General features: G+C 44.7%; 1 protein-coding gene across 1 annotated transcript in view; it reads right to left on the bottom strand.

Annotated features, from left to right (window-relative positions):
- The window catches only part of TRHDE (thyrotropin releasing hormone degrading enzyme), a 1,510,236-nt gene that overhangs the window by 171,440 nt on the left and 1,312,305 nt on the right, over window positions 1-26,491 (bottom strand). The window contains exon 13 of the mRNA XM_077265293.1: window positions 9,496-9,643. Within this exon, the coding sequence (XP_077121408.1) occupies window positions 9,496-9,643 (148 nt within the window). The remainder of the gene's footprint in view (window positions 1-9,495; window positions 9,644-26,491) is intronic.

Below are 26,491 nucleotides of genomic sequence, written 5' to 3'. Positions count from 1 at the left end.
CTGCGAACGCAAATAACATCTCTATGTTTACTCGGTGCGTTCCGCCAGCCCTAACAGTATACTAGCGCCAGGGTCTGGCTGGTAAATGGTGGGCGATCAGCGTCTACAGCGGTACATCCAGCAGCTGGAGGGTAGGTTAGCGGCTCTTGAGCGCACAACCTCAGCTGTGGGTGTTACCGCAGTCGCTGCTCAGGCTGCCAGTGTAGCTGCAGCCAGTTTGTCCTCTGCCACCCCTGCTCCGACTTTATCCAATCTCCCACTTCCAGACAAGTTTGCTGGTGACAGTAAGCTATGTCTGGGATTCATGAGTCAGTGCTCCATACATCTTGAGCTCCTGGCTGCACGTTTTCCTACGGAACGGACGAAAGTGGGATTTATTTTATCCCTTTTGTCGGGCAGGGAGTTGGAGTGGGCAACGCCGCTATGGGAGCGTAATTATCGTGTGGTGAAGAGTGCTCCTCTCTTCCTGGACGCTCTGAAACAGGTCTTTTTGGGACCTCATGTCACCCATGATACCGCGCTCCAAGTGTTAACAATAGCACAGGGTTCATCCATGGTCAGCCAGTTTGCCGTCCAATTCCGGACTCTGGTCTCTGAGCTGGAGTGGCTGGATAAAGTCCTTACTCTGGTGTTCTGGAAAGGACTGGCAGACCATGTGAAGGACACCTTGGCCACCAGGGAGATTCCCGCCACACTGGAGGAGCTCATTACTATATCTACCTGTATCGACCTCCGTTTTAGCAAGCGGAGGTTAGAGCGGACCCAGTGTAGGCAGAGGTTTCGGCTGGCTCCCACCTTCGCCAGACCTCTAGAATCTTCCGTTCAGGCATCCGACTCCCATGAGGCCATGGAGGTTTTTCGAGCGGGACCTAAGTCTCGGACCGCTCGAGTACCCGTGGTTTGTAGAAATTGCCAACAACAAGGACATTATGCAAATAAATGTCCACGGCGGTCGGGTAAACGATCGCATCTAGTAACCATTGGAGGAGGTTCACTAGATACAGTGGCGTTTTCCTCCAAGCTGTCCTTCAAAGGGACAATCATGTTACGCACATCCTCTCTAACAGTCGAGCTTTGTGTGGACTCTGGAGCAGAGGGGAATTTCATGTCCTCTGCTTTTGCTCTGCACCATGCAATACCTCTGGTTAAGCTCACCAAACCGGTGACTGTTAGAGTAGTGAATGGGTCGACACTTCCCTCACAAATCGCACACCAGACTGTCCCTTTTACGTTATCTATGTCCTCTTCCCACCAGGAGATTATTTCACTTCTTGTTCGTTCCGAGGGAATGGACAAGATTCTGCTGGGAATACCCTGGCTCCGTTTCCACTCCCCACATATTGAGTGGACCTCTGGGAGGATATTGAATTGGAGTGATTCATGTAAGGGCAGATGTTTGAGGAAGTGCATTCAGGTTTCCTCTACTGAGATACCCGCAGATCTCTCTTCCCTTCCCAAGTGCTATTGGTCCTATGCAGACGTCTTCTCCAAAAAGGCTGTGTAGACCCTTCCGCCTCACCGTCCCTATGACTGTCCTATTGATCTCTTTCCTGGAGCAGAACCTCCTCGGAGACGGGTCTACGGAGGCTATGTACCAATACATCCAGGAGAATTTGGCAAGAGGGTTCATTAGGAAGTCAGTGTCACCTGCAGGGGCGGGGTTCTTCTTCGTGCAGAAGAAGAATGGAGAATTACATCCTTGCATAGATTACAGGGGTCTTAACGCCATCACCGTTAAGAATAAATACCCGTTGCCCCTGATTTCTGAGCTCTTTGATAGGCTACGGGGAGCAAGGGTATTTACCAAATTAGATCTGCGTGGTGCTTATAACCTGATTCGCATCTGTGAGGGGGATGAATGGAAGATGGCGTTTAATACCAGGGATGGGCACTATGAGTATCTGGTGATGCCCTTCGGGCTCTGTAATGCCCCAGCCGTTTTCCAAGACTTTGTCAATGATATCTTCTGGGATATGCTTTCCACCTCAGTCGTAGTCTATCTGGATGACATTCTCATCTTCTCTCCAGATATTGACTCCCACCGGAGAGATGTTGGCAGAGTCTTCGACCTCTTACAGGCAAACTCCCTCTATGCAAAGTTGGAGAAGTGTATGTTTGAGCTGGAGTCTTTACCTTTCCTGGTCTATATCATCCCTGCCCAGGGATTGGCTATGGATCCTGCCAAACTACAGGCTGTGATGGACTGGCAAGAACCCCATTCTCTTAAAGTAGTGCAGCGCTTTATGGGGTTCATAAATTACTATCGTCAGTTCATTCCACACTTCTCAACTTTGGTAGCTCCCTTGGTAGCCCTCACCAAGAAGGGAGCAAATCCCAAATTGTGGTCTGAAGAGGTCTTTAAGGCTTTTTCTTCTATTAAGTCTCATTTTGCTAGCGCTCCCATCCTACATCGTCCCGATGTTGATAAGCCGTTTATAATGGAGGTGGATGCCTCATCCGTCGGTGCAGGAGCAGTCCTCTTCCAAAAGGATGCTCAAGGTCAGAAGCATCCTTGCTTCTTCTTCTCCAAGACCTTCACACCAGCGAAAGGAATTATTCCATCGGGGACAGGGAGTTGCTAGCAATGAAGTTAGCCTTCTCGGAGTGGAGACATCTTTTGGAGGGGGCTCGCTGTCCCTTCCAGGTCTTCACGGACCACAAAAATTTGGTTTATTTGCAAACAGCCCAGCAGCTAAATTCTCGTCAGGCCAGATGGTCCTTGTTCTTCTCCCGGTTCCACTTCACCCTCCATTATCTCGCTGGGGAGAAGAACATTCGTCCTGACGCCCTCTCTCGCTCCGTTGTGTCATCTGAGGAGGAGGAAGGGGAGCCTCGGCTTATTGTCCCTTCTGAGAGCTTGAGAACCGTAGCTCCGGTTTCGCTCGAGCCTGTGCCTCTGGGCAAGACTGTTGTACCCATTAATTTGCGACCGGAGGTTCTCTCTTGGGCTCATTCGTCCAGAGTGGGTGGACACTTTAGGACAAAGAGGACATCTGAACTGCTGGCGAGGATGTACTGGTGGCCACATATGGTCCGTGACATTGGAGATTATATTCGGGCCTGTGTCTCCTGCGCCAAAAATAAGTCTCCTTGACAATGGCCAGCTGGGTTACTCTATCCCTTGCCAGTGGCAGACAGGCCCTGGGAGATGGTCGGGATGGACTTTGTGGTGGGTTTGCCCAAGTCTCATGGCTGTACCATCATTTGGGTTATCACCGATCATTTTTCTAAAATGGTGCATTTGGTGTCACTTCCACGGCTACCTTCTGCACGGGCCTTGGCAGCGTTGTTCATGAAACACATCTTCCACCTACATGGTATGCCGGACAAAATTGTCAGTGATCAGGGTCCCCAGTTTGCGTCTCGGTTCTGAAGAGAGCTTTGTTGTCTTCTCAGCATTGAGTTGAATCTCTCTTCCGCATATCATCCCGAGACAAATGGGTTGGTAGAGAGGGCCAACCAGACCTTGGTCACATATCTGCGACATTTTGCCTCAGCCAGGCAGGATGACTGGGCTTCCCTGCTACCATGGGCGGAGTTTGAACTGAACAATGCCATAGCCGACTCCACTGGACAAACCCCATTCCTCCTTAACTATGGTCAGCATCCACGGGTTCCTGTGCCTATGCCTGTGTCTTCCGCTGACTCCAGGGTGGCAGACTGGGCTGTGGAGGCATGGGATATTTGGGACCGCACTCAGGATGCCATTCGGGCCTCCAAGGAGAGAATGAGGTCCTCCGCCGATGCACATCGGCACCCCGCTCCGACATTTGCTCCAGGCGATTTAGTGTGGCTCTCCGCCCGTAACATCAGGCTGCGAGTTGAGTCCACTAAGTTTGCACCTCGCTACTTGGGCCCTTTCAAGGTCCTCAAACAGGTTAACCCTGTGGTCTACCGTTTAGCCCTTCCACCATGCCTGGGTATTACCGACACCTTTCATGTGTCCCTCTTGAAACTCATATACTCGGTTTTCCGAGTCATCTGCCGGGACATCGGGTTTGTCTACGGACGATTACAAGGTGAACGCTATTTTGGGGTGCAAGGTGGTATGTGGCAAAAAAATTTATTTGGTGGACTGGAAGGGTTATGGTCCTGAGGACAGGTCCTGGGAGCCTGCTGAGCACATTTGGGCTCTGCAGCACATTGCTGCCTTCGAGCATGGCGAAGTCCAGGGGGGGGGCCCTGGGGGGGGTAATGTTAGGGGTCGAGTTCCGCCTCTGCACAAGGGGAATCTCGGGCCATCTCGGGCGGTCTCCCATTCTTCTCCTGCCGCAGTGGAGCCTGCTCAGCGGAGACGTTGTTCCCAGGGTCTCGCTCAGTCTGACTGTGCAAAGGGTTACTGCTGCTTTTCCAGCTTCTGCCATTGAAGCCAGTGCTGGGCAGCAGCAAGCAGACGCTTTTGGGACTAAGTCCTGCATTTCTCCTTCTGAGCATGCCCAGGGTAAGATCTCACATTGGAGATCGAGGGTCACATGCTTGGATACTGCAGCAAAGCCCATTGGTTCTCCAGGAAGGTCTTGAAGGTGCTCAGGCTCTGTGGCAGCCTCTCATTGGTCCTTCTAGGAAGGTCTTGTACTTGCTGCAGCAATATAAGGTTCGCATGGCCACACGGCCATGCGCTAGTATCAATGCAAGTTATGTGTTTTGCGCCAATGTGGTCACGCTTGTGTGGATTCAGGGACCCAGCTGAAATAAGCCACCTAGAGTACCGGCTCCTCCGTTGAGGAGATTATGTGTATGGTTTCAGGGCCCCGGCTGATATAAGCCACCTAGAATACCGGCTCCTCCGGTGAGGAAATTGTATGTTTGCCTCAGCTGCTTTCCGCTCAGCAGTTACTGTGTATTCCTGTGGAGTTTAACAGGACACAGCTCTTTCTTTGTAGCGACTCTGTGAAGCAACAGAGATCGCTTCTACCACCATATAGTGCCGCCGTTTGCCAGCAGCAGGTTCTTTCCCGGCGCGGTGGACCCCGGGCTGCGAACGCACCAAATAACATCTCTATATTTACTCGGTGCGTTCCGCCAGCCCTAACATTGAGTAACCCTAATGCTTACATTGTAAAGTTTTCTTTATATAGTATTTGGCATTTGTTTCTGCTTGATTGTGGGATTGGTTGAGTAATTGTACTGAAATAAATTTTCTGATCTCTAATAATAATTATGTGCATTTTTGGATATTGTTGTAATGTGAAAAGGGAATCTGTCAGGTCCCTCATGCATCCATCACAACCATGAAGCTTTAGAACCCTTTTCCTGCTTTCAAATAATGTCTTTCATTTAACCAGTAAATCTTTACAAATGTGAAAAACCAAGTCATATAGTGTGGATATGCTAAGTAGTAGATATGAACAAATCGATTAGATGCAAATTGAATTTGAGCTATGTCTTTTCCATTTAAAGGTTCGGGTGAACTCAATCAATGTGCAATTCAATTTGTGAGAATCACCAAAAAATCTCCTTACAGCTTTTTACACACTGTAGAAGATTGTATCAGCCACAATGTTGAATATATAGGGGTGAAAAGATTGTAAAAAAGTAATTATAATGTTTTATTTTTAAAAAATGTATTTGCTTCTGGCAGGTGTATTAGTGGGGGAGAAAGTGGAGGCCATTATGGAATATAGGGTGCATCACTCATCTCAGGCAATTCAAAAAGATGACACTTCTATCACCGACACTTTCGGTTTGAATCAGTGTTCTGCATGTTCACAAATAACTTAGTGGGATAATTTTTAGACCATTTTTTAACTTGCAAAAAGAATGGCTATTGATTACTATACACTTACCATTTTTTTCTATATTCAGGTCACTTTCACATTTTTAAGTCTGTGATTGTGCTAAAGAGCTTGAAAGGTATTAAATATAGTCTTAGGAGACCTGGAAGCTTTGCATTATTATGATCTGTGGCAAATCAATTCAATGCCAATTTAATTTTTGTGAAAAATTTGTTAAACTTGCGAACTTTAATTTCAAAAGAATTGATTATCTCTGCTCATTAGCTAAGACTAGTACAAGTAGATATAATTTCACCCAGACTAGTACAGCTTCAGATGCTGGAACCATACTTCCATGGGCATAATTGAAGTGGAACTAACAGGCCTTGTCAAGTCTAGAATGGTATTAGTAAGAGATTATGCATATAGTGCCAGTGAAGCCTGCATACTCTTATGATCCAGAAGGTATAGTAAAATTGTTCCCAAGATGACAGTGTCATTGATAGTGTTGAGCATTCTGATACCGCAAGTATCGGGTATCGGCCGATACTTGCGGTATCGGAATTCCGATACCGAGATCCGATACTTTTGTGGTATCGGGAATCAGTATCGAAACAACATTAATGTGTAAAATAAAGAATTAAAATAAAAAATATTGATATACTCACCTGTCCGGAGGCCCCTGGACATCACCGCTGGTAACCGGCAGCCTTCTTTGCTTAAAATGAGCGCGTTTATGGCCTTCCATGACGTCACGGTTTCTGATTGGTCACGTGCCGCTCATGTGACCGCCACGCGACCAATCACAAGCCGTGACGTAATTCTCAGGCCATAAACGCGCTCATTTTAAGCAAAGAAGGCTGCCGGTTCACAGCGGTAAGGTCCAGGCTGCATCGGAGAGGTGAGTATATCAATATTTTTTATTTTAATTCTTTATTTTACACATTAATATGGATCCCAGGGCCTGAAGGAGAGTTTCCTCTCCTTCACACTCTGGGAACCATCAGGGATACCTTCCAATACTTGAGTCCCATTCACTTGTATTGGTATCGGGTATCGGTATCGGATCAGATCCGATACTTTGCCGGTATCGGCCGATAGTTTCCGATACCGATACTTTCAAGTATCGGACGGTATCGCTCAACACTAGTCATTGACAAGAATGTCATTCATGCCCAGGTAAGCAGAGCTACAGCATCTAAAGCCAGTCAATTCTTGGTGAAATGTTGCTGAGATGCATTAGTCCAGGCTCATTTGCAAGTCGTTTATAATACAATATAATATAAATTGTTTTTACACATATGAGAATATTTGTCTGTAATATCATGGACATTATTTGAAAGCAAAAGTAGGGTTTTGCAGCTCACCAGTAGCAGTTTTATAGTGATGGAGACATCGACGGAATCATTCACCATATATACTAGTGTATAAGTCGACCCAAGTGTAAGCCGAGGCACCTAATTGTGCCTCGAAAAACCGGGAAAACTTATTGACTTTGAATATAAGCCGGGTATGCATTGTTTTCTAATCCCTATTGTGGTATGCAAGGTTCCTCATCCTCATCCTTGTATGCATGGCTCCTTACTCCCACCATTGTATGCATGGCTCCTTTTTACCATCCTTGTGTGCATGGCTCCTTATTCCCATCCTTGTATGCATGGCTCCTTATCCTCATCCATGTATGTATGGCCCCCATGAGAAAAACACACACCAAAAAATAAACTTCCTACTTACCTTCCCTGCGTGACCTCGCAGCATCTTGTTCTGGCTTCCAGCAGCTTCTGCGGCCGGGCAATCACGTGTCACTACTCATTAAGATAATTAATATTCACCTGTCCACTCCCATAGGTGTGGAGTGGAATGAATATAAATTCCCTTAATGAGTGGTGACATGTGATTGCCTGGCCGCAGGAGCTGCTGGAAGCCGGAATGAGATGCTGCAAGGGAGTGCAGGGAAGGTAAGCAGGATAGTTTTTTTATGCTGGAAGCCATCAGCTGTAGATGTAACTGTGCACGCTATAAGATAAATGAATATTAATTGCCAGTGTATTCATTTATCTTTAGCAGGGGGCACAGGCTTTAGCCGCCACCGCCGACTCCTGCCTCCTGTGACCCGCCTCTCCTACTGAAAAACTTGGCTTATACACGAGCATATACGGTAGTAGAAGTTTTACATTTTTTAAAAGATAAAAATTAATAAATTAATTTATTTGTGTTGCATGATGGTAGAAATATACCAAATCCATTATATTTATTAGCCTATCTAATCTGTCTCTTATTGTTATACAGTTACAGGGCCAATTCCTTAAGCCTTTCATGACAGAATTATGATGTAAAAGTTTTGAAAAGTCACAAAATTAGGGGAAACTCAAAGTTGAGCCAAAATTTTGCAACTTTTGCCATTCTCACTCCAGTATCTCCCAGCGCTGACAAAATGGTTGTGGCTGGGGCAGAACAGGGGTGCGACAATCACTTCCATCTCAAATTCATGACGAGCAGTGGCATTCACTATGCCAGAACTCTTATTCCAGCAGGGGATGGAGTATGATTTATTCACCTCACAATAAAAACATGGATGCAGGAAAATGTGGTCAGTGCTGTGGATGGCCGTCTCACATAGAGCAACTCTTCAACAGATTCTGATACAAAAGGTTTTTTAAGATTTTTTTCAATCTCCATTGACATTGTTTAACACTCTTTTTCATAAGTCAGGAGATTCTGACTGTAACACACCCTTTCATGAATGCTGATCTTGGTGGATCAGGTCCATGATGTTTAAAAGCAAAATAGAATAAATACAATTTTAATAGGCAAAATGGTAATAATGCGTGGTGCATGTGGTGTCAGTATTCACTAGTATTACTGCTGCAAGCAGGTGGTCATGTGACCCAAAGAATTTGACTTGCATACATGCAGTCACATACCGACTAGACGTGATCATCCTCTCTAAGTATGCAAATCGCATACATGCAGTCACATGATCACCCACTCCTACTGGCAGTGCTGGTGAATCCTTACAGCATGCTGTCACATGCTATCAGGATTCAGAAGTTTACAGTCACATGAAGTAACTTTTAAGCCTGGACTGCTTATTTAATATTTTAGCCTTTTGGTCACCTTTTAAAATGTTTGATTTTAAAGTCTTTTTTGTGCTTGATATACTGTATATTAGATTTGAAAATTCCTTAAAAGCACAGATCATCAACATAGTAAGGGCACAATGATAAAATGCTACATTTTTATGACCATAGATGTTTTCTATGTCTGACTCCACAATTAATGCAGTTACACTAACTTTGTAAAAAATAAAATTTGCCTGGAGGCTCCAGAGTTATGTTTCCACTTTACAGTTACAAATCTCTTTTTCATTTATGAGCGTTGTTTTTAAGATACATTGGGAAAATTAATAAACCCTTTTGTAGGCCACATTCTCAATATTAGTTATAGGAAACAAAATTGCGGTCTGGTGAGGAGCGCTGAGCTGAAAATGGTGGAAGCAATACAATTTATTTTTATTTTTTTTAAAGTGCAGACCTTTATTGAAAGATAATCCACAAAGCGTTTCACCGACGTTCTGCAATCTTCACCAGATCCTCTTTTCTTTTACATTCTCAATATTGTCTTTATTTGAACTTGGCATACAAAAGTGATATATTTTCCCTAAAATACATTGATGCAAGATTCTCTATAAAACAACCTTAAGAAAAACCAAAAATTAAATTATGAATGCTTCAGTAAACCAAGGCTTTAAACTTATAATAGGAAATAGTTTATCTTTTACACTGAATATACTGTAGTCCTCGGTTCGGTCCAGCAATTTATCTAGAGGATAAAGAGCTCGGCTTGCTGCATGCCAGGGAAGAAAATCCTTTTCTTCAGAAAGGTATCTTATAATCTCTAGAGGGATATTTTGTGTCAGATATCCAGCCCTGAAAATTAAAGAAATATATAGATTAAATATTACATTGTAAAGTTTGGTGTGAAGATATTCTGCAAATAGTAAAACAGCCTTGTTCTTGAGAGGCAAGTGACATATTGGAGGCATTTAAAATCTTCACCTAAAAACTTATCAAGTGATCTTCCAGATATTAATTATTCTTTCTGACATTCATCATTAAAAAAGGGATGCCTGTCACTCTGTCCCTTTGAATCTTTTTTAATGTGAATATTCACCTATTCTTTTCATTGACACTTGTTGTCTTCATGTTTTTTACATTTACATTGACTGTTTGATCTACATCAAAAAGAAAAATCAAATAAAACAGTTACCATGAATACATAGCAGTGGCGAATATTTGAGAATGATAATAAGAGTTTGTTCTGGTTATTTTATTTCCCCTGTGGTCTGTCTATAGATGTTCTGCTGTTTAAGGTGAAATAAAGATGTAATTTTTTTTGTATTGTATGCATGAAAAATAATGCCTGGCTAATATTGTGCGCTATATAGGCAAATCATTTTCACCATCATTGCAACATACTGTATAAGTACAGTTACAAGTTAGTGTCTTAAAATCTATTTAATTCCTAAAATTCTACTGCCTTGGACATCGCTTGAACGAAAAAAAAAGAGGTGCATGTACCAAACACTTTAAATATTGGACTACAGGATTTTCTTTTAACTATTTTAAATAGATGCTAAGTTGCTAAAAAGGAATTATGTCAGGACAAAATACAGGTCATTTTGTCAGGGAGTTGGAGTCAATTGAGGACATTGGCATAGATTGGTTAATGGGTTGATTGTATTATTTCCATAAAATTTCTAATTGTGGTTTTAGGTCAACATAAAAGGAGTTAATACTGGCATGTGTTTAAAGGTCAATTTCCTAGACTTAAAATTCTATTTATATTGATTCATAGGTAATACCAAATAGTCTAGATGGTTTAGTGTTGTAAACCGATCCATAGCTGGAAAGTTTAAATATATTTCAAGTTTAATTAATCAAAATTGACCTCAAATTCTGTATATTTTTTCAAACAAATGCATTTCATTTCGTCATATAAATTACTTCATAAAAAAATTATGTTAATCAGAATAGCGCCGGTGGATGCGCCTGCACAGTGGCATCATTCGGACCAAGATAAATGCTACTGCGCAGGCGAAATTGTCAGTGCTATTTTGCTAGAGAGAAAAAATTAGCTCCATCAAGATGGCACCTGTGCAGTAGCATCTATTGGATGGCTGAAAAAAAAAGTTACCTTAATTAAAATGGAGCTGCCATTATATGACAAATAAAATGAATATATGGATATTATAGGTTGTATCATGCTACAGCGCAGGCACCGCCACCAGCGCCTGCATAATGAATGTAATTTTTTTATCTTTTCAAACAATAAGACATGCAGTATGTAAAATAGGGGGCAGGTCAGTGAGGGATCGGTGACCTGTCATAAACCATAAGGATGATTATTTAATCAGAGCACCACATGAAGGTCACCCACAGGACACCCCGGAGCATGAGAATCTCATTAACTGAAAACTGCAAATAAAGATTAAACAGCAACCACAAGACAGATTTCATCAACTCAGGTATCATTGTAATCAGTATAAAGGCGCCGACCTGACACTGTAGGTTACTGTGCACAATCCTGCTGACAGGTTCCCTTCGAGGCAGGATCTCAATAGGATTTAAATCTGGGGATTTTCTGGACCATGTATACACAATTTCAATGTTTTGTTTGCTAAATCACATATTGATCAGTTTTACCTTATGACATCGTGCTGCAACATGCTGGAAAAAGCATTGTTCATCACCAAATTGCTCCTGGATTGCTGGGAGACATTTTTTTGGGAGAATATTTAAATACCGTTCTTTATTTATGGCAGTGTTCCCCAACTCCAGTCCTCAAGAGCCACCAAAGGTCATGTTTTCAGGATTTCCTTAGTATTTCACAGGTGATGGAATTATTGCCAGTGAAGGTGATGCAAATATCACCTGGGCAATACTAAGGAAATCCTGAAAACATGACCTGTTGGTGGCTCTTGAGGACAGGAGTTGGGGAACACTGATTTATGGCAATGTTCTTAGGCTGAATTGTGAGTGAGACCACTGATTTAGATGCAAATCAAGCCCAAATATAAATGGTCTTGAGATGCTTAATTTCGGCATGATACAGGAATCATCGTAGTGCTCACCTTTTCTTCTCTGAACAATGATTCTTCTAGATATCCCAAACAGACAGAAAGGCACTTCATCAGAGATAATAACTTTACAATAGATCTTTTCAGTCCAATCTCTACTTCCTACAAAGTTATTTATTCAGATCCAGCCCTTTTTCAGACTGCATGAGACATTTGAAAGACTGTCCTGTGCCATGCCAGATTGCCAAAATAAAGGCCCTGCATTGTTCCACATTTTGGCATGCTATTTTGCAGCCAATCTTGGGGGACTATTACATGAATTCTAACAGATTTTTCGAACTTAAGGATAGATGGTCTGGGCACAAAGCTTATCATTGCAAATCAGGATAGATAGGCCTAAATTAGAGTATGGTGTACTACAGCAGCATTAAAGAACATTAAAAATGGGAATGGTAGTCTGTGGCTTTGGAAATGGTAGTGTAAGGGAAAAAAAGGTCATGGCAAAAAAAGTGAGAACCGATAGCATGAGAACCAATGGAAATGTTAGCACCAGTCATTCTTTCAGTAGCAATGCCAAACCCAAATCACAATTGCTCATTTGCCTCTTGCAGGCATAATAGTGGGGTGGAAACAGAGTGAATAATGGAAAATATGGCTTGTGACAAATCTCAGAATGATGTCACCTCTGACCATGATACTGTCAGCTTTGTCAGTGTTCTGTACAGTCCACCTACTCAGCAAAAGACAAAAACTATTCATTTCATAGATCAATTTCAACTGTGCCAATAACACCTCTATACATTCAGTTTTTAGTCTCCTAACATACAGCAACCCAATGATTAAGGAAGGTATTTAAAGAACAACCATTGTTTTACTTTTTTTGCCATAAATCAATAGTTCACATGAAAATAAGAAATTTTGTAGTATTTATTTTTAGAGACATTAACTTCTTTCTAATCCTGAACTGATCATTCATTCTCAAAAATTGTCAATGGAGTTCTAAAGGGGTTCAATACAGTCTTTGGAGACTTAAAAGTGATACACACATCTTTTCTGGATAACTAAAGGCTTTGCAGTATTGAGATTAGAATTGCTACAAGAAATACAATTAGTCAATACTGGAAGATTAAACATTTAAAATATATGATTATCTGTTATACACACAGTATACAATTGTATACCACATTTTCAGAAAAAAAATTGATTTGCGGGCAATAAATTGCAGCACTCTAAATTCCTCTTGGAGTGTAATTAATGGCAATCTGTCAGCAATGTTTTGCTATATCATTTAAATACAGCATGCTGCAGGTATTATACATAATTCAGCAATGTCTCTTATCAAACGCAAAGCTGTTGTTTATTTGCAATGATTGTTTTAGCACTAGGAGCTAAACCACCATTGCTCAGATACAGCAGCTCTGCTTGGTAGTCCGACTCACCCCTTCTGAGATAAGCACCTCACTGTCTACAGACAGAGATCCTGGGGTGGCTATGGTTAGCTTTCTCAGTTATGCTGCATTGCTAAAGCTATAAACTCTGATTGTGTCAGAACTAGTGATGAGCGAACACTAAAATGTTCGGGTGCTCGTTGTTCGAGTCGAACATCTCCCGATGTTCGAGTGTTCGTTTCGAATAACGAACCCCATTGTAGTCAATGGGAGACTCGAACATTTTTCAGCGGGACCAAAGCTCTGCACAGGGAAGGTCGCCTAAAAACCTGGGAAGCTCAGAAAATGATGGAAACAACACTGGAATGGACAGGAAACAGCAGGGGCAGCATGCATAGTTGCCTCTGAGGCTGCCCAAATGCACCATTACGCCAAATTATGGCCAACAGCTTTGTGGTGACAGAGTGACCCACTTTGATGAGGTAGCAGGTGAAACACACCGAAATTGAGCCTGACACAGCATGGCAGCTATGGGCACGGCATGCGGAGGCAGCATCAGGCCGGAGAGCGGCACAGTGACGGACCCTTGAGGAGGCGGCAGCAGCATCATTCCTTACACATTGAGGCCACAGAGTGGCACAATTACATAGTTTGGAGGTAGCGAAGACCCAGCATGTGGAGGCGTCAGCACGGAGAGTGGCACGGTGACGGACCCTTGAGGAGGCAGCAGCAGCATCATTCCTTAATCCTTACACATTGAGGCCACAGAGTGGCACAATTACATAGTTTGGAGGTAGCGAAGACCCAGCATGTGGAGGCGTCAGCACGGAGAGTGGCACGGTGACGGACCCTTGAGGAGGCGGCAGCAGCATCATTCCTTAATCCTTACACATTGAGGCCACAGAGTGGCACAATTACATAGTTTGGAGGTAGCGAAGACCCAGCATGTGGAGGCGTCAGCACGGAGAGTGGCACGGTGACGGACCCTTGAGGAGGCGGCAGCAGCATCATTCCTTTCACATTGAGGCCACAGAGTGGCACATTTACATAGTTTGGAGGTAGCGAAGACCCAGCATGTGGAGGCATCAGCACGGAGAGTGGCACGGTGACGGACCCTTGAGGAGGCGGCAGCAGCATCATTCCTTACACATTGAGGCCACAGAGTGGCACAATTACATAGTTTGCAGGTAGCGAAGACCCAGCATGTGGAGGCGTCAGCAGCGTCAGCACGGAGAGTGGCACGGTGACATGACAGACTTCAGTTTGAGCTGCTTTAACACAGTGGCGAGTGGAAATCTGTAGAAATCCATGCTTTATTCATCTTGATAAGCGTCAGCCTGTCAGCGCTGTCAGTTGACAGGCGTGTACGCTTATCGGTGATGATGCCACCAGCTGCACTGAAGACCCGCTCTGACAACACGCTAGCGGCAGGGCAAGCCAGCACCTCCAAGGCGTACAGTGCCAGTTCTGGCCACGTGTCCAGCTTTGAAACCCAGTAGTTGTATGGAGCAGAGTGATCATGCAGGACGTTGGTATGGTCACCTAGGTAGTCCTTCACCATCTTTCTGTAAATCTCGCCTCTACTCTGTCTAGACTGTGGATTGGTGGCATACTCTTGCATGGGTGACATAAAACTGGCAAAGGCCTTGGAGATTGATCCTCTGCCAGCGCTTGACAAGCTGCCTGCTCCCCTCCTCTCCCTCGCTTGTTGGCCCTCAGAACCACGTCCTCTGCCGCTAGCGGTGTCAGATGGGAAGGCTATTTTCAGCTTGTGCACCAGGGCCAGTTGGTATTGATGCAGTCTCATACTCCTTTCCTCTATAGGAATTAGAGTGGAAAAGTTGTGCTTGTACCGGGGGTCCAAGAGGGTGAACACCCAGTAATCGCTGGTGGAAAATATTTTTCTCACGCGAGGGTCACGGGAAAGGCAGCCTAACATGAAGTCAGCCATGTGCGCCAGAGTCCCAACACGTAAGAATTCCCCCTCCGCAACAGGCCGACTCTCCATTTCCTCCTCCTCCTCCTCCTCCAACTCCTCCTCCTCAGCCCAAACACGCTGAACTGAGAAGAGGGAATGGGTACCGTCTTCAGTCTCGCCCACAGTCTCCTCCTCTTCATCCTCATCTCCCTCCTCCCCCTCCTCAGTTACACTCTGAGAAACAGACTGGCTGGTGTTCTGGCTCTCAGTCAACTCTTCTTCCCCCATCTCCTGTGACAATCGATGCGCCTCAGACTTCATGCTGAGCAATGATTTTTTCAGCAGACAAAGCAGCGGGATGGTGACGCTGATTATGGCGTCATCCCCGCTGACCATCAGTGTTGACTCGTCAAAGTGGCTTAACACCTTACATATATCAGACATCCACGTCCACTCCTCATTGTAGACTTGAGGAAGCTGACTAACTTGACTACCGGTTCTGGTGGAAGTGGTCATCTGACAGTCTACAATGGCTCTGCGCTGCTGGTAAACCCTGTTTAACATGTGTAGGGTGGAATTCCATCTCGTTGGCACGTCGCACAACAGTCGGTGAGCTGGCAGTTGTAAGCGCCGTTGCACTGCCCTCAGGGTGGCAGCATCAGTGGTGGATTTGCGGAAATGGGCACAGATGCGTCTCACCTTGGTGAACAAATCTGACAGATTGGGGTAGATCTTGAGGAACCGCTGAACCACCAGATTGAACACGTGGGCAAGGCATGGAACGTGTGTGAGTCTGCCCAGTTGCAGAGCCGCCACCAGATTACGCCCGTTGTCACACACGACCATGCCTGCTTTCAGGTTCAGCGGCGCCAGCCAAAGATCCGTCTGAGCCGTCATGCCCTGTAACAGCTCCTGGGCAGTGTGCCTCTTGTCACCTAAGCTCAGCAGTTTTAGCACCGCCTGCTGGCGCTTGCCCACTGCGGTCCTGCTGCGACTGCAGCTGCCGACTGAAGGTGGCGTGTCCACGGATGGAAATTTACAAGTGGTGTTTGTGGAGGAGGAGGAGGAGGAGGAGGGGGGAGAAGTATAGTAATCCTGGGAAACAGTCACCGAGGTAGGCCCCGCAATCCTGGGTGTGGGCAACACATGAGCTGACCCCGGTTCAGACTCTGTCCCAGCCTCAACCAAATTAATCCAATGTGCCGTCAGGGAGATATAGTGTCCCTGCCCCCCAGCACTGGTCCACGTGTCCGTGGTTAAGTGGACCTTTTCTGTAACCGCGTTGGTCAGGGCACGGTTGATGTTCTGAGACACGTGCTGGTGTAGTGCTGGGACGGCACATCGAGAAAAATAGTGGCGGCTTGGGACGGAGTAGCGAGGGGCAGCCACCGCCATCAGGTTGCGGAATGCCTTCGTCTCCACCAGCCTGTAGGGCAGCATCTCCAAACTCAGGAGTTTGGAGACGTGGACATTTAAGGCCTGTGCATGTGGGTGGGTGGAGGCATATTTGCGCTTGCGCTCAAATGTTTCATGCAAAGACAGCTGAACACTGCGCTGGGACACATTGGTGGATTGTGGGGGGGATGGTGAAGGTGCAGGGGTGGTTGCATGGCGGGAGTCGCTGGTGCCGGGCTCCTGGGCTGGGGAGTTACTGGCAGAGCCAGCATGTGACACAGGGGATGGAGCAGCGGTGCGACCAGAAGGAGGTGAACGGCCTTGATTCCAATGAGTTGGGTGTTTAGCACTCATATGCCTGCGCATGCTGGTAGTGCTTAGGTTGCTAGTGGTGGCTCCCCTACTGAGCTTGGTGTGGCACAGGTTGCACAACACAGTCCGTCGGTCCTCCTCACTTTCTTTAAAGAAGCTCCAGACTTTAGAACACCGAGGCCTCGACCAAACTGGTTCACTTGTTGAACCTCTGTCTGATGAAATTACTCTGGCCCTGCCTCTCCCTCTGGTCGCACGTCTACCTCTTGCAACGTTTTCTGATGTTACACTTGCCTCCCCCTCCGAAGCACTCTCTTGACTAGGCCTAACAACCCAGCTGGGGTCAGTCACCTCATCATCCACCGGCTCCTCCTCCTCCCATTCATCAGCCTGCTCCCCCCTGGGAATTACTGCACTGACAAGCACCTCACTGTCTGACACCCGTGTCTCATCCTCAGACACCTCTCCACAGACTATTTGTAAATCCCCACTTTCATCACCCACAGACTGGGAAAGCTCTCTATTTTGGGCATCGGGACAGACCCACTGGTCAGGTTGCTGCTCAGCAGTGCTTTGTGAATCTAGGAAGGGTTGGGAAAACAGTTCCTGGGAGTATGCAGGATTTGAATCACTAATTTCCAAGGAGGGGCCAGGCTGGGCGGGAGGAGGTTGAGCTGAAAGATCCTGAGGTCCACTCCCTTGGCTAGCGTTGGTGGACTGCGTGGAAGACTGGGCGGTGGATAAACTACTGGATGCATTATCCGCTATCCAGTTGATCACCTGTTCGCACTGCTGGGGATCCAATAGGGGTGTGCCACGTGACACTGTAAATTGGGACAGGAAGCTAGAAAAGGGTACTCTGCGGCGTTCCAGTGCTCCATCAGAAGCAGGTACTGTGTCACCCTGCCCAGGACTACGGCCTCTGCCTGCAACCTCACTTTGACGCCCACGACCACGTCCTCGTCCTCGTCCCTTACCCCTGGGGTTCACCATTGTAAAGGTTATGCTAGAAAAGCTAGTTATGAAGGTGAAATACACTCTATTTGTCCAAACAGAGGATATATTGCGTGTTGCAAAAAGGACTATTCGGTAAAGAGCGTATTTTATGCAACCAAACCTTGGTTTACAGCAAACTGATGTGTATCAGTAACAGATATAAAACTGTGTTTTATATTTGTGGTATTTCTTCAGATCAAATACCCCTTCTTTATGTAACTATTAGATATGGCGTGCACAAAACTGGCCACAGGCCTAGTCACTAAATACAGAGCTTATTTTTGGACCACAAAACTTGGGTACCAGTAACAGATATAAAACTGTGTTTATATTTGTGGTATTTCTTCACATCAAATACCCTTTATTTCTTTAACTATTAGATATGGCGTGCACAAATCTGGCAACAGGCCTAGTCACTAAATACAGAGCGTATTTTTGAACCACAAAACTTGGGTACCAGTAACAGATATAAAACTGTGTTTATATTTGTGGTATTTCTTCACATCAAATACCCTTTATTTCTTTAACTATTAGATATGGCGTGCACAAATCTGGCAACAGGCCTAGTCACTAAATACAGAGCGTATTTTTGAACCACAAAACTTGGGTACCAGTAACAGATATAAAACTGTGTTTATATTTGTGGTATTTCTTCACATCAAATACCCTTTATTTCTTTAACTATTAGATATGGCATGCACAAATCTGGCAACAGGCCTAGTCACTAAATACAGAGCGTATTTTTGAACCACAAAACTTGGGTACCAGTAACAGATATAAAACTGTGTTTATATTTGTGGTATTTCTTCACATCAAATACCCTTTATTTCTTTAACTATTAGATATGGCGTGCACAAATCTGGCAACAGGCCTAGTCACTAAATACAGAGCGTATTTTTGAACCACAAAACTTGGGTACCAGTAACAGATATAAAACTGTGTTTATATTTGTGGTATTTCTTCACATCAAATACCCTTTATTTCTTTAACTATTAGATATGGCGTGCTATAAAAATGCAATTTTTATCTAATGCGGTTTTTTGGACACACAAAACCTTGGATTAGAATGTAGGGTATTCTATACTATATATATATACTATATATGTGGCAGAATTGCGTATTCTGTACACTGCGCTTATGTGTACGCTAAACAAATATTTTTGGGCCAGGTGTGGTATATCTGTATCACTCAAAAATGCATTTTTATATCTTATGCGGTTTTATTTTTAGGCCGCAAATATTTCCTTTTTTAATTTATTAATTATTGTTATTAATTAATATTATTATTATTAAATGAGGTGACAGCGTGTGCTGTACCACTCTACGGAGTCTGAGGCACTACAAGTCCCAGACAGCAGCACAAATGAGGTTACAGCGTGTGCTGGAGTCTGAGGCACTACAAGTCCCAGACAGCAGCACAAATGAGGTTACAGCGTGTGCTGGAGTCTGAGGCACTACAAGTCCCAGACAGCAGCACAAATGAGGTTACAGACAGCGTGTGCTGGAGGCTAAATGGAGTCTGAGGAACATCCAGCAGCCGATATTCTAATAGTGCGGCGTTCGCCCAAAATGGCGGACGCCGCACTATAAAGCCCAGCCTAATGCACACACGATCCCTGCCTAATGCCTAATGCCTATAAAGATTGACTTGGAGACTGAGATTGAGACTTGGCACTGAGACAGTGAGTGCGCAGCTAAGATGGCGGCCGCTGCACTCCTGGTCCCAGCTGCCACACAGCTAGCCAGCAAATACAAGAGAGGACTAGTAGTAGTAAACGTAGATTAGCCCTGACAAGGGCTGTTGATTTCTGCACCCTGCCTGCCTGATTAATTCTGGTCTTTTTCCCTGCTCTAGTCCCTATCAATTCCCAGTCCCCCCAGCACGTCTGTCCCTATGCTCTTTCACACTGCAAATGGCTGAAAGCGCCGAACATAATGAAAGCAGTCTATTGGCTGGTCAGGTCACCTGATCTGGCCAGCCACTCACTGCTCTCGTCTTGTACATGTCCCTACGTCATGCTAGTAGCTTAGAAGGCTCACCTAACATGATTGGCTCCTTGAAAAACCGCCAAAAATGAGAAAAACAAAAACGAGATTTCACTCGAGTACCGCGAGATGTTCGGCCGAATACCGAACACCTTCGAACGCCCTAATGTCCGATCGAACACCAGGTTCGAGTGAACACGTTCGCTCATCACTAGTCAGAACCACTGCATCCAATAATCTACCCTGTTTCCCTGAAAATAAGACACCGTCTTATATTAATTTTTGCTCCGAAAGCTGCACCATGTCTTATTTTCGGGGGGGGGGGGGGTGTCTTATTTTCTCAAGAAAAAGGAATGACAAATTTTTTTTGAACAAAAAAATTAACTTTTATTAACCATACCAGCATATGGTGAACAGTAGTCGTCTTCAAAACAGTAGAAACAAATATACTGTGAATCGTATCAAGAATTTCTTGTTACTACAATGTAATTACAGTATTTCCATTTACAACATGCAAAACAACAAACAATGGTTCATTTACTGATCTCAATATTTAATAACACAAAACAAGATTTATTCAATGACAACCATGTCATCATCTTCTGGAACATCATCATAACAATCCAAACTCTGAAGTTCCTGTGGAATTTCTTGTGACCCCATTTCTTTCAGAATCATTGGCCCATATCTCTCATGTCTGGCAATAGCACTGTCCTTAAATGAGCACTTCTTGCCAAGGTAGCCTGCTCGTAGTGCATTTGCAATGCAAGTGTCAGTGATTTTCTCCCATGAATTCTGCACCCAAGTCACAATCTCTGGCAGTTTAGGTTTCACAAAGTTTCCACGTTGATTTCTCTCCATTCTATTTTCAATGTAGTCATTGATTTCCACACGCAAATTGTCCTTGAATGGCTTGTTAATGTGGCGATATCAAGAGACTGGAGATAAGCCGTTATTCCTGCAGGAATCATTATTTGATCTATTTTTCTCTCATGAAGGAAGTTTTTCATGTCTTTGGCGCGGTGTGTGCTGGTTACATCCCAGATCAGCATTCCTCTTTGGCTCCCTCGCATAACAAGCGGCAGCATTAAATCGACCCACTTCCTTATAACTGCCAGTGTGGCCCAGGCTTTTTCAGTTTCCAAAATATAAATGCCTGAAACATGTTCAATCTTGTCTTTCTTGCCCTTTGAAATGAGTACAGGTGGGACTTTAGTGCCATCCAGACGCATAGCCAAAATACAGGTAACACGTGCACTTTCTAAGCAGTGGAGAGAACGTAAACTGAGGAGGCACCTTGTTGTTCAATTGTTGTTTGAGATGCTTGGCCCATAAACACTGCATTTTCATCCATGGCAATCATCTTGGAAAGATTGTATTTAGAGAAGTCAGCGTCATCAACAAAGCTCTTGAATGCAAATGCGCGTTTAATAATTTCAGCATCTTCCAGCCTAAAGAGTGTTGTGGATCTTCTCAAAGACAGTTCACTTCGTTGAAGGAAGTTATCCAGCCAGTGTTGTGATGCCTTGAATTCTTCAGGGGCAATTTCAAACTGTGGTGCCATTGCAAGGGCAAATTCTTGAATCTGAGCCCTAGTCACAACCAATGTCTTTGCTCTCCTGTCAGCAACCCACTCACAGATCAGGTCTTCCAGCTCGGAATATAATGGGTTGCCGACCAGATCCAACCTTGCACTTTTTAGCATTTCCATTGTCCACTTGTTGACTGAGGTTACCGTAATCTGCTCACCATTTTTGGACCAATCGGACACTCGACATTTTCTCTTTACAGAATTCAGTAAGATTTTTGCCCCAAGATTCTTCCACGATTCCTTTTTGTACTCGACGGAATAGCTCTTTCTTTTAGCGCTCATGTCTAGGGGTAAAAATATACTGTATCACCATTGTTTACGGTATTTCTTTTACAGTACTGTACTTTACGGTAGACCTTTCAGCAGAAAAGCAGACAACAAATCAAAGTAACACACTACGGTACGGTACTGTAATTGCCTGACTCCCACACAGGGCCACAAAACATAAGGGCTCTAAAATGGCTCCCACACACTTTCTGGACACTGTACCACTACCGTAACAATCACCCACAGCAGTTCATTTACCATAGCAGCCCATCATCATTTTGCAGCCCCAAATATTCCCATCATCCCATTGCAGCCCTCATCATCCCTTTACAGTCCCCAATACAGCACTCCCATCATTCCATTACAGCCCCCATCATTCTACAATACAGTATTGCAGCCTCCCATCATCCCACACTATCCCACTGCAGCCTCTCATCATCCCGGTATCCCACTGCAGCCTCCCATTATCACAGTATCCCACTGCAGCCTCCCATGTGTGTACCATACACACACACACACACTTTCACTTTCTTACTGGTTTGCTCTGCGGTGCTGCTTTCAGTGCTTTGGTGGTGCAGGAGCCTGGGCCAATCAGAGCGCAGGAGCCCTGGGCCAATCACAGCCCAGGAACAATCAGAGGCTATGGATGATGTCAGCTGGCCCATGGTTCCTGCGCTGTGATTGGCGCAGGGCTCATGGGCAGAGATCGGCACACAGCTCCGAGGCTGTGATTAACTCCTGCAAACAGTGTGGCTGCAGTGATGGGCACCGGACAGCGAGCGCGAGACACAACTGCATGCCCCATGCACAGAACAAGGTATGCCTTATTTTCTGGGGGGTGCCTTATATTAGCAGGCACAGTGCTCCCTGTAGCATGCCTTACTTTTGGGGGGCGCCCTATTTTTGGGGAAACAGGGTAAGTGATACATCATTGGATTCATGGAATCTTTGCCTATATCATGATGCTCTCAGATGAGGAAGCAAAAACCTGCTGACAGATTCCCTTTAACCAACTTTGAGCTCTGTAACTCCTTATTGGCCACCAATAAGTCTTTTTACTGAACTGAGATATATAGAAAATATGGCCTTGCAATGGGTGAAAATGCAGCAGCTGTCAGCTATAAACTATAGCTGAAACCTTGGTGCATCAGCCATGATTGGAATTGGCACTGACCATGATCTTCTATCTCCATAAATGGTGCTGTCCATAATGACAACAGCATTTAGATAGAGTGTGGGGGTTTCCTCTTTAACAACATTGGCACCCTGAGACCATGATTGTATATTGATGGTTGCTATGACAATTCATGGCAAAATAATGGCCTTAGAGTCTGACAGCTATACTGACCTCTTCAGAAATTACCAACATTTAGATGGTAGAAATTAAGTTTTTCATTTCAGTCATGCTACTTTACATTAATTCATTAAAAACAACTGAAGAGTTAATAAAATACCTGGCAGCAGTTGTGAATAAGTTGAGGGGTGCTGATTTCAAATGGTTTTCATTTTAGGGAGTTTTCTTGAATTGTATGGCCTATATATTATATTTACTGGAATCTATTGTGATGCACCAACCCATGTTACAGCCAGGGGGCTCTGTATGTGCTCATCAGGATACACATGGAGGTGTATCTGTAATGGTGTTAATGAAACAGTGTACGGCATAATTGTAAATGACCGATATGTGTCGCAGAGGGAGTCTGCGCTGTAAGCCTGTAGTATTGTTGTTCTGGGACCTGTAGTCCCATGAGTATTTGTATAGTTAAAAGGGAGGTTAGCAGGGTTAGTCAGAGAGCTGAGCGGGACTGGCTAACCACACACACCTCCCACCTATGGAGGTAGTTATAGGTATATAATGTGACCAGGGTTTGGGTCACATGTTCAGAGTGTATGGATGGAATGGTTAGTGTGTAAAGTCCTGGATGTCTGTGTTGGAATGTCCTGGAGTGGACTGGATTCCTGGAAGCACATGGTGAGGCCATGGACTAAGGGCTTTTGTGTTGGAAGTGCCTGGGATTGGACTTCTTGAATAGCGTACGGAGAGGCCGTATCTGCATAGCATGTGATGGCTACTGTGCTGTAGAAGCTACAGTTCCGTCTGTGGATCTGGACTATCTGAAGTGCCCTGGTCACAAGGACAGTGATCCCAGTTCGGCAGCTTCCCTGGGAACCAGGACTGACAGGAGTCAGTGTGTGGAGCAGGAGCTCCTGTAAGGTAACTCCAGATAAAGGGGTTACGGGCAGAGAAGTATCTGCCATTGGAACAGACTGTCAGTGGTTAATGTGTTCCGTTGATGTATGGTATATAATGAACTGTTTGTGATGCGGTTTATGAGTCTAAATAAACCGGAACAGACTGAGTGCTTTAATCTCGTTGTCAAGCGAGTGTTCCCAACGCACTCAGGGAGAGCTATCTCACACTATTTACTGGAATGTAAATGCAGATTACAATATGTAAGACATACAACTCAAGACATACATAACAAAATGATTGGACACAAGTAAAACATGAAATACGGCATTACGTGTCACAGTCTTTCCAGACATTTGCTTATTGAACATAATAAAAATCCTTCTAATTTGAAACGAACTATAATTGAACAAATACCAGAAAATTATCCCAATAGATTGCATGTTCCCACTATCCACACTCCAGTGGGATGGCTTGAATGAGTGTATAGAAAATACAGGATAATACCAGGTATGCTGGGAATCTTTTGAGGAACTTTTTTAGGGATTTTATGTTCTTTGGAGACAATGAACCAAATATTTATTATTCAAAATGTTTTATGATATATTTTAGTTTAGTGCATTATTGCATAAAATATATATGTGATACGCTTTTATTTTTTATGTAAGTTTTTCAATACATTTTACACATCAAAACTCCATCTATAGTTCTAAAACAACCTCATAGACATCATAATATGCAATAACCCACTTCTAAAGCGTCAAAAAGGGATAAAGAGGCATAAGGATGAATATAACAAAATACAATATTTTATTGAAAATGTATTTTAACAAAATCTTTAAAATTTAAAAACAAAGGGATTTTCTCAGAGGTATCAGGGTGTGGGCTGTTAGTAGCAAAAATATTTTTGCAGCAAAAAGGTATAATTTGAAAAATTCATAAAAAGTGCATTAATGGAGGAACTTTTCCTTATAAATCATAAAGTGCCCAAAATGTCAAGGAATGCAATCTTACAAAAACAAGGTGACTATAGTCAAGATAAAAGCATATATATGTTACAATTAAAAGTTGAAGTGCTTGTGTGCATATATAGAAAGCTGCCACATGAATCAAGATCTTATGTTAACTTACGTCAGTTTAAATTCCAACAGCAGAAACACCACAGCCACGGCCCCGAAAGTGCCATTTCGCCTATCTGGCTTCTTCCAATGGGGACATGAGGTACAGTGGGGGTACAGTAGGAATTAAAACACTGATTCCAGCAATGCCTCTTATCAAGTTCCATGGTTTTGTTTGCTTACAATGATTGTTTTAGCACCAGTAAATTATCATTGCTCTGATTATCTGGTCCTCTGAGCCTTGGGGTACTGTCACACAGTGCAATTTTGATCGCTACGACGGCACGATTCGTGACGTTGCAGCGTCGTATGATTATCGCTCCAGCGTCGTAGACTGCAGTCACACGTTGCAATCATGGCGCTGGAGCGATGCCGAAGTCCCCGGGTAACCAGGGTAAACATCGGGTTACTAAGCGCAGGGCCGCGCTTAGTAACCCGATGTTTACCGTGGTTACCAGCGTAAAAGTAAAAAAAAAAAAACGTACATACTCACATTCCGGTGTCCGTCAGGTCCCTTGCCGTCCGCTTCCTGCTCTGACTGAGATCCGGCCGTACAGTGAGAGCAGAGCGCAGCGGTGACGTCACCGCTGTGATCTGCTCTCACTTTCCGGCCGGCAGACAGTCAGAGCGGGAAGCAGACGGCAAGGGACCTGACGGACACCGGAATGTGAGTATGTACGTTTTTTTTTTTTTTACTTTTACGCTGGTAACCACGGTAAACATCGGGTTACTAAGCGCGGCCCTGCGCTTAGTAACCCGATGTTTACCCTGGTTACCAGCGAACGCATCGCTGGATCGCTGTCACACACAACGATCCAGCGATGACAGCGGGAGATCCAGCGACGAAAGAAAGTTTCAAACGATCTGCTATGACGTACGATTCTCAGCAGGGTTCCTGATCGCAGTAGCATGTCAGACACTGCGAGATCGTAACGATATCGCTAGAACGTCACGAATCGTGCCATCGTAGCGATCAAAATTGCACTGTGTGACAGTACCCTAGGTCCATCATACCCCCTCCTGTGACAGGCACCTCATTATCTACGGATATTGTACATGCAGAGCCTAATTTGGATAGAGTTAGCTTTTAAGCTAAGCTTCATTGCTCAATCTAAAAACTCTGTGTAAGAACGGCCATGGGCGGACATACCGCCGGTTCAACCGGTGCGGCTGCACCGGGGCCCGGAGGCTCTGGGGGGCCCCTGCAGGGCGGCTAATATAGAGGGCAATCTGGCCAGTCTATCCGGCCCCGAGGCTCCGGGGGCCCCCTGGCCAGATTGCCCTCATGTGCGGCAGGCAGGGAGCAATCCCTGCAGCTCCGCTGCCTGCAAGAGGAAATGGCAACGGATCTGCAGGGAATGAATCCATCCTGCTTCCTGTCTCACACAGACAGCAGCGGCTGAATGACATCATCATTCTGCGCTGCGGCTGGGCAAGACAGGAAGCTGCCGGCGTGCAGCTGCAGGATAGGATCCGTGCGCAGAGGTGGGACATCTCCTGTCTTCTTCACAGCTGCTCCTCCTGTCTGGTGCAGGT

The sequence above is a fragment of the Ranitomeya variabilis genome, chromosome 5, assembly GCF_051348905.1.
Source record: "Ranitomeya variabilis isolate aRanVar5 chromosome 5, aRanVar5.hap1, whole genome shotgun sequence".
NCBI classification, from domain to species: Eukaryota; Metazoa; Chordata; class Amphibia; order Anura; family Dendrobatidae; genus Ranitomeya; species Ranitomeya variabilis.
The sequence above is the reverse complement of the archived record's forward strand: the minus strand, read 5'-3'. Positions and strand labels throughout refer to the sequence as shown.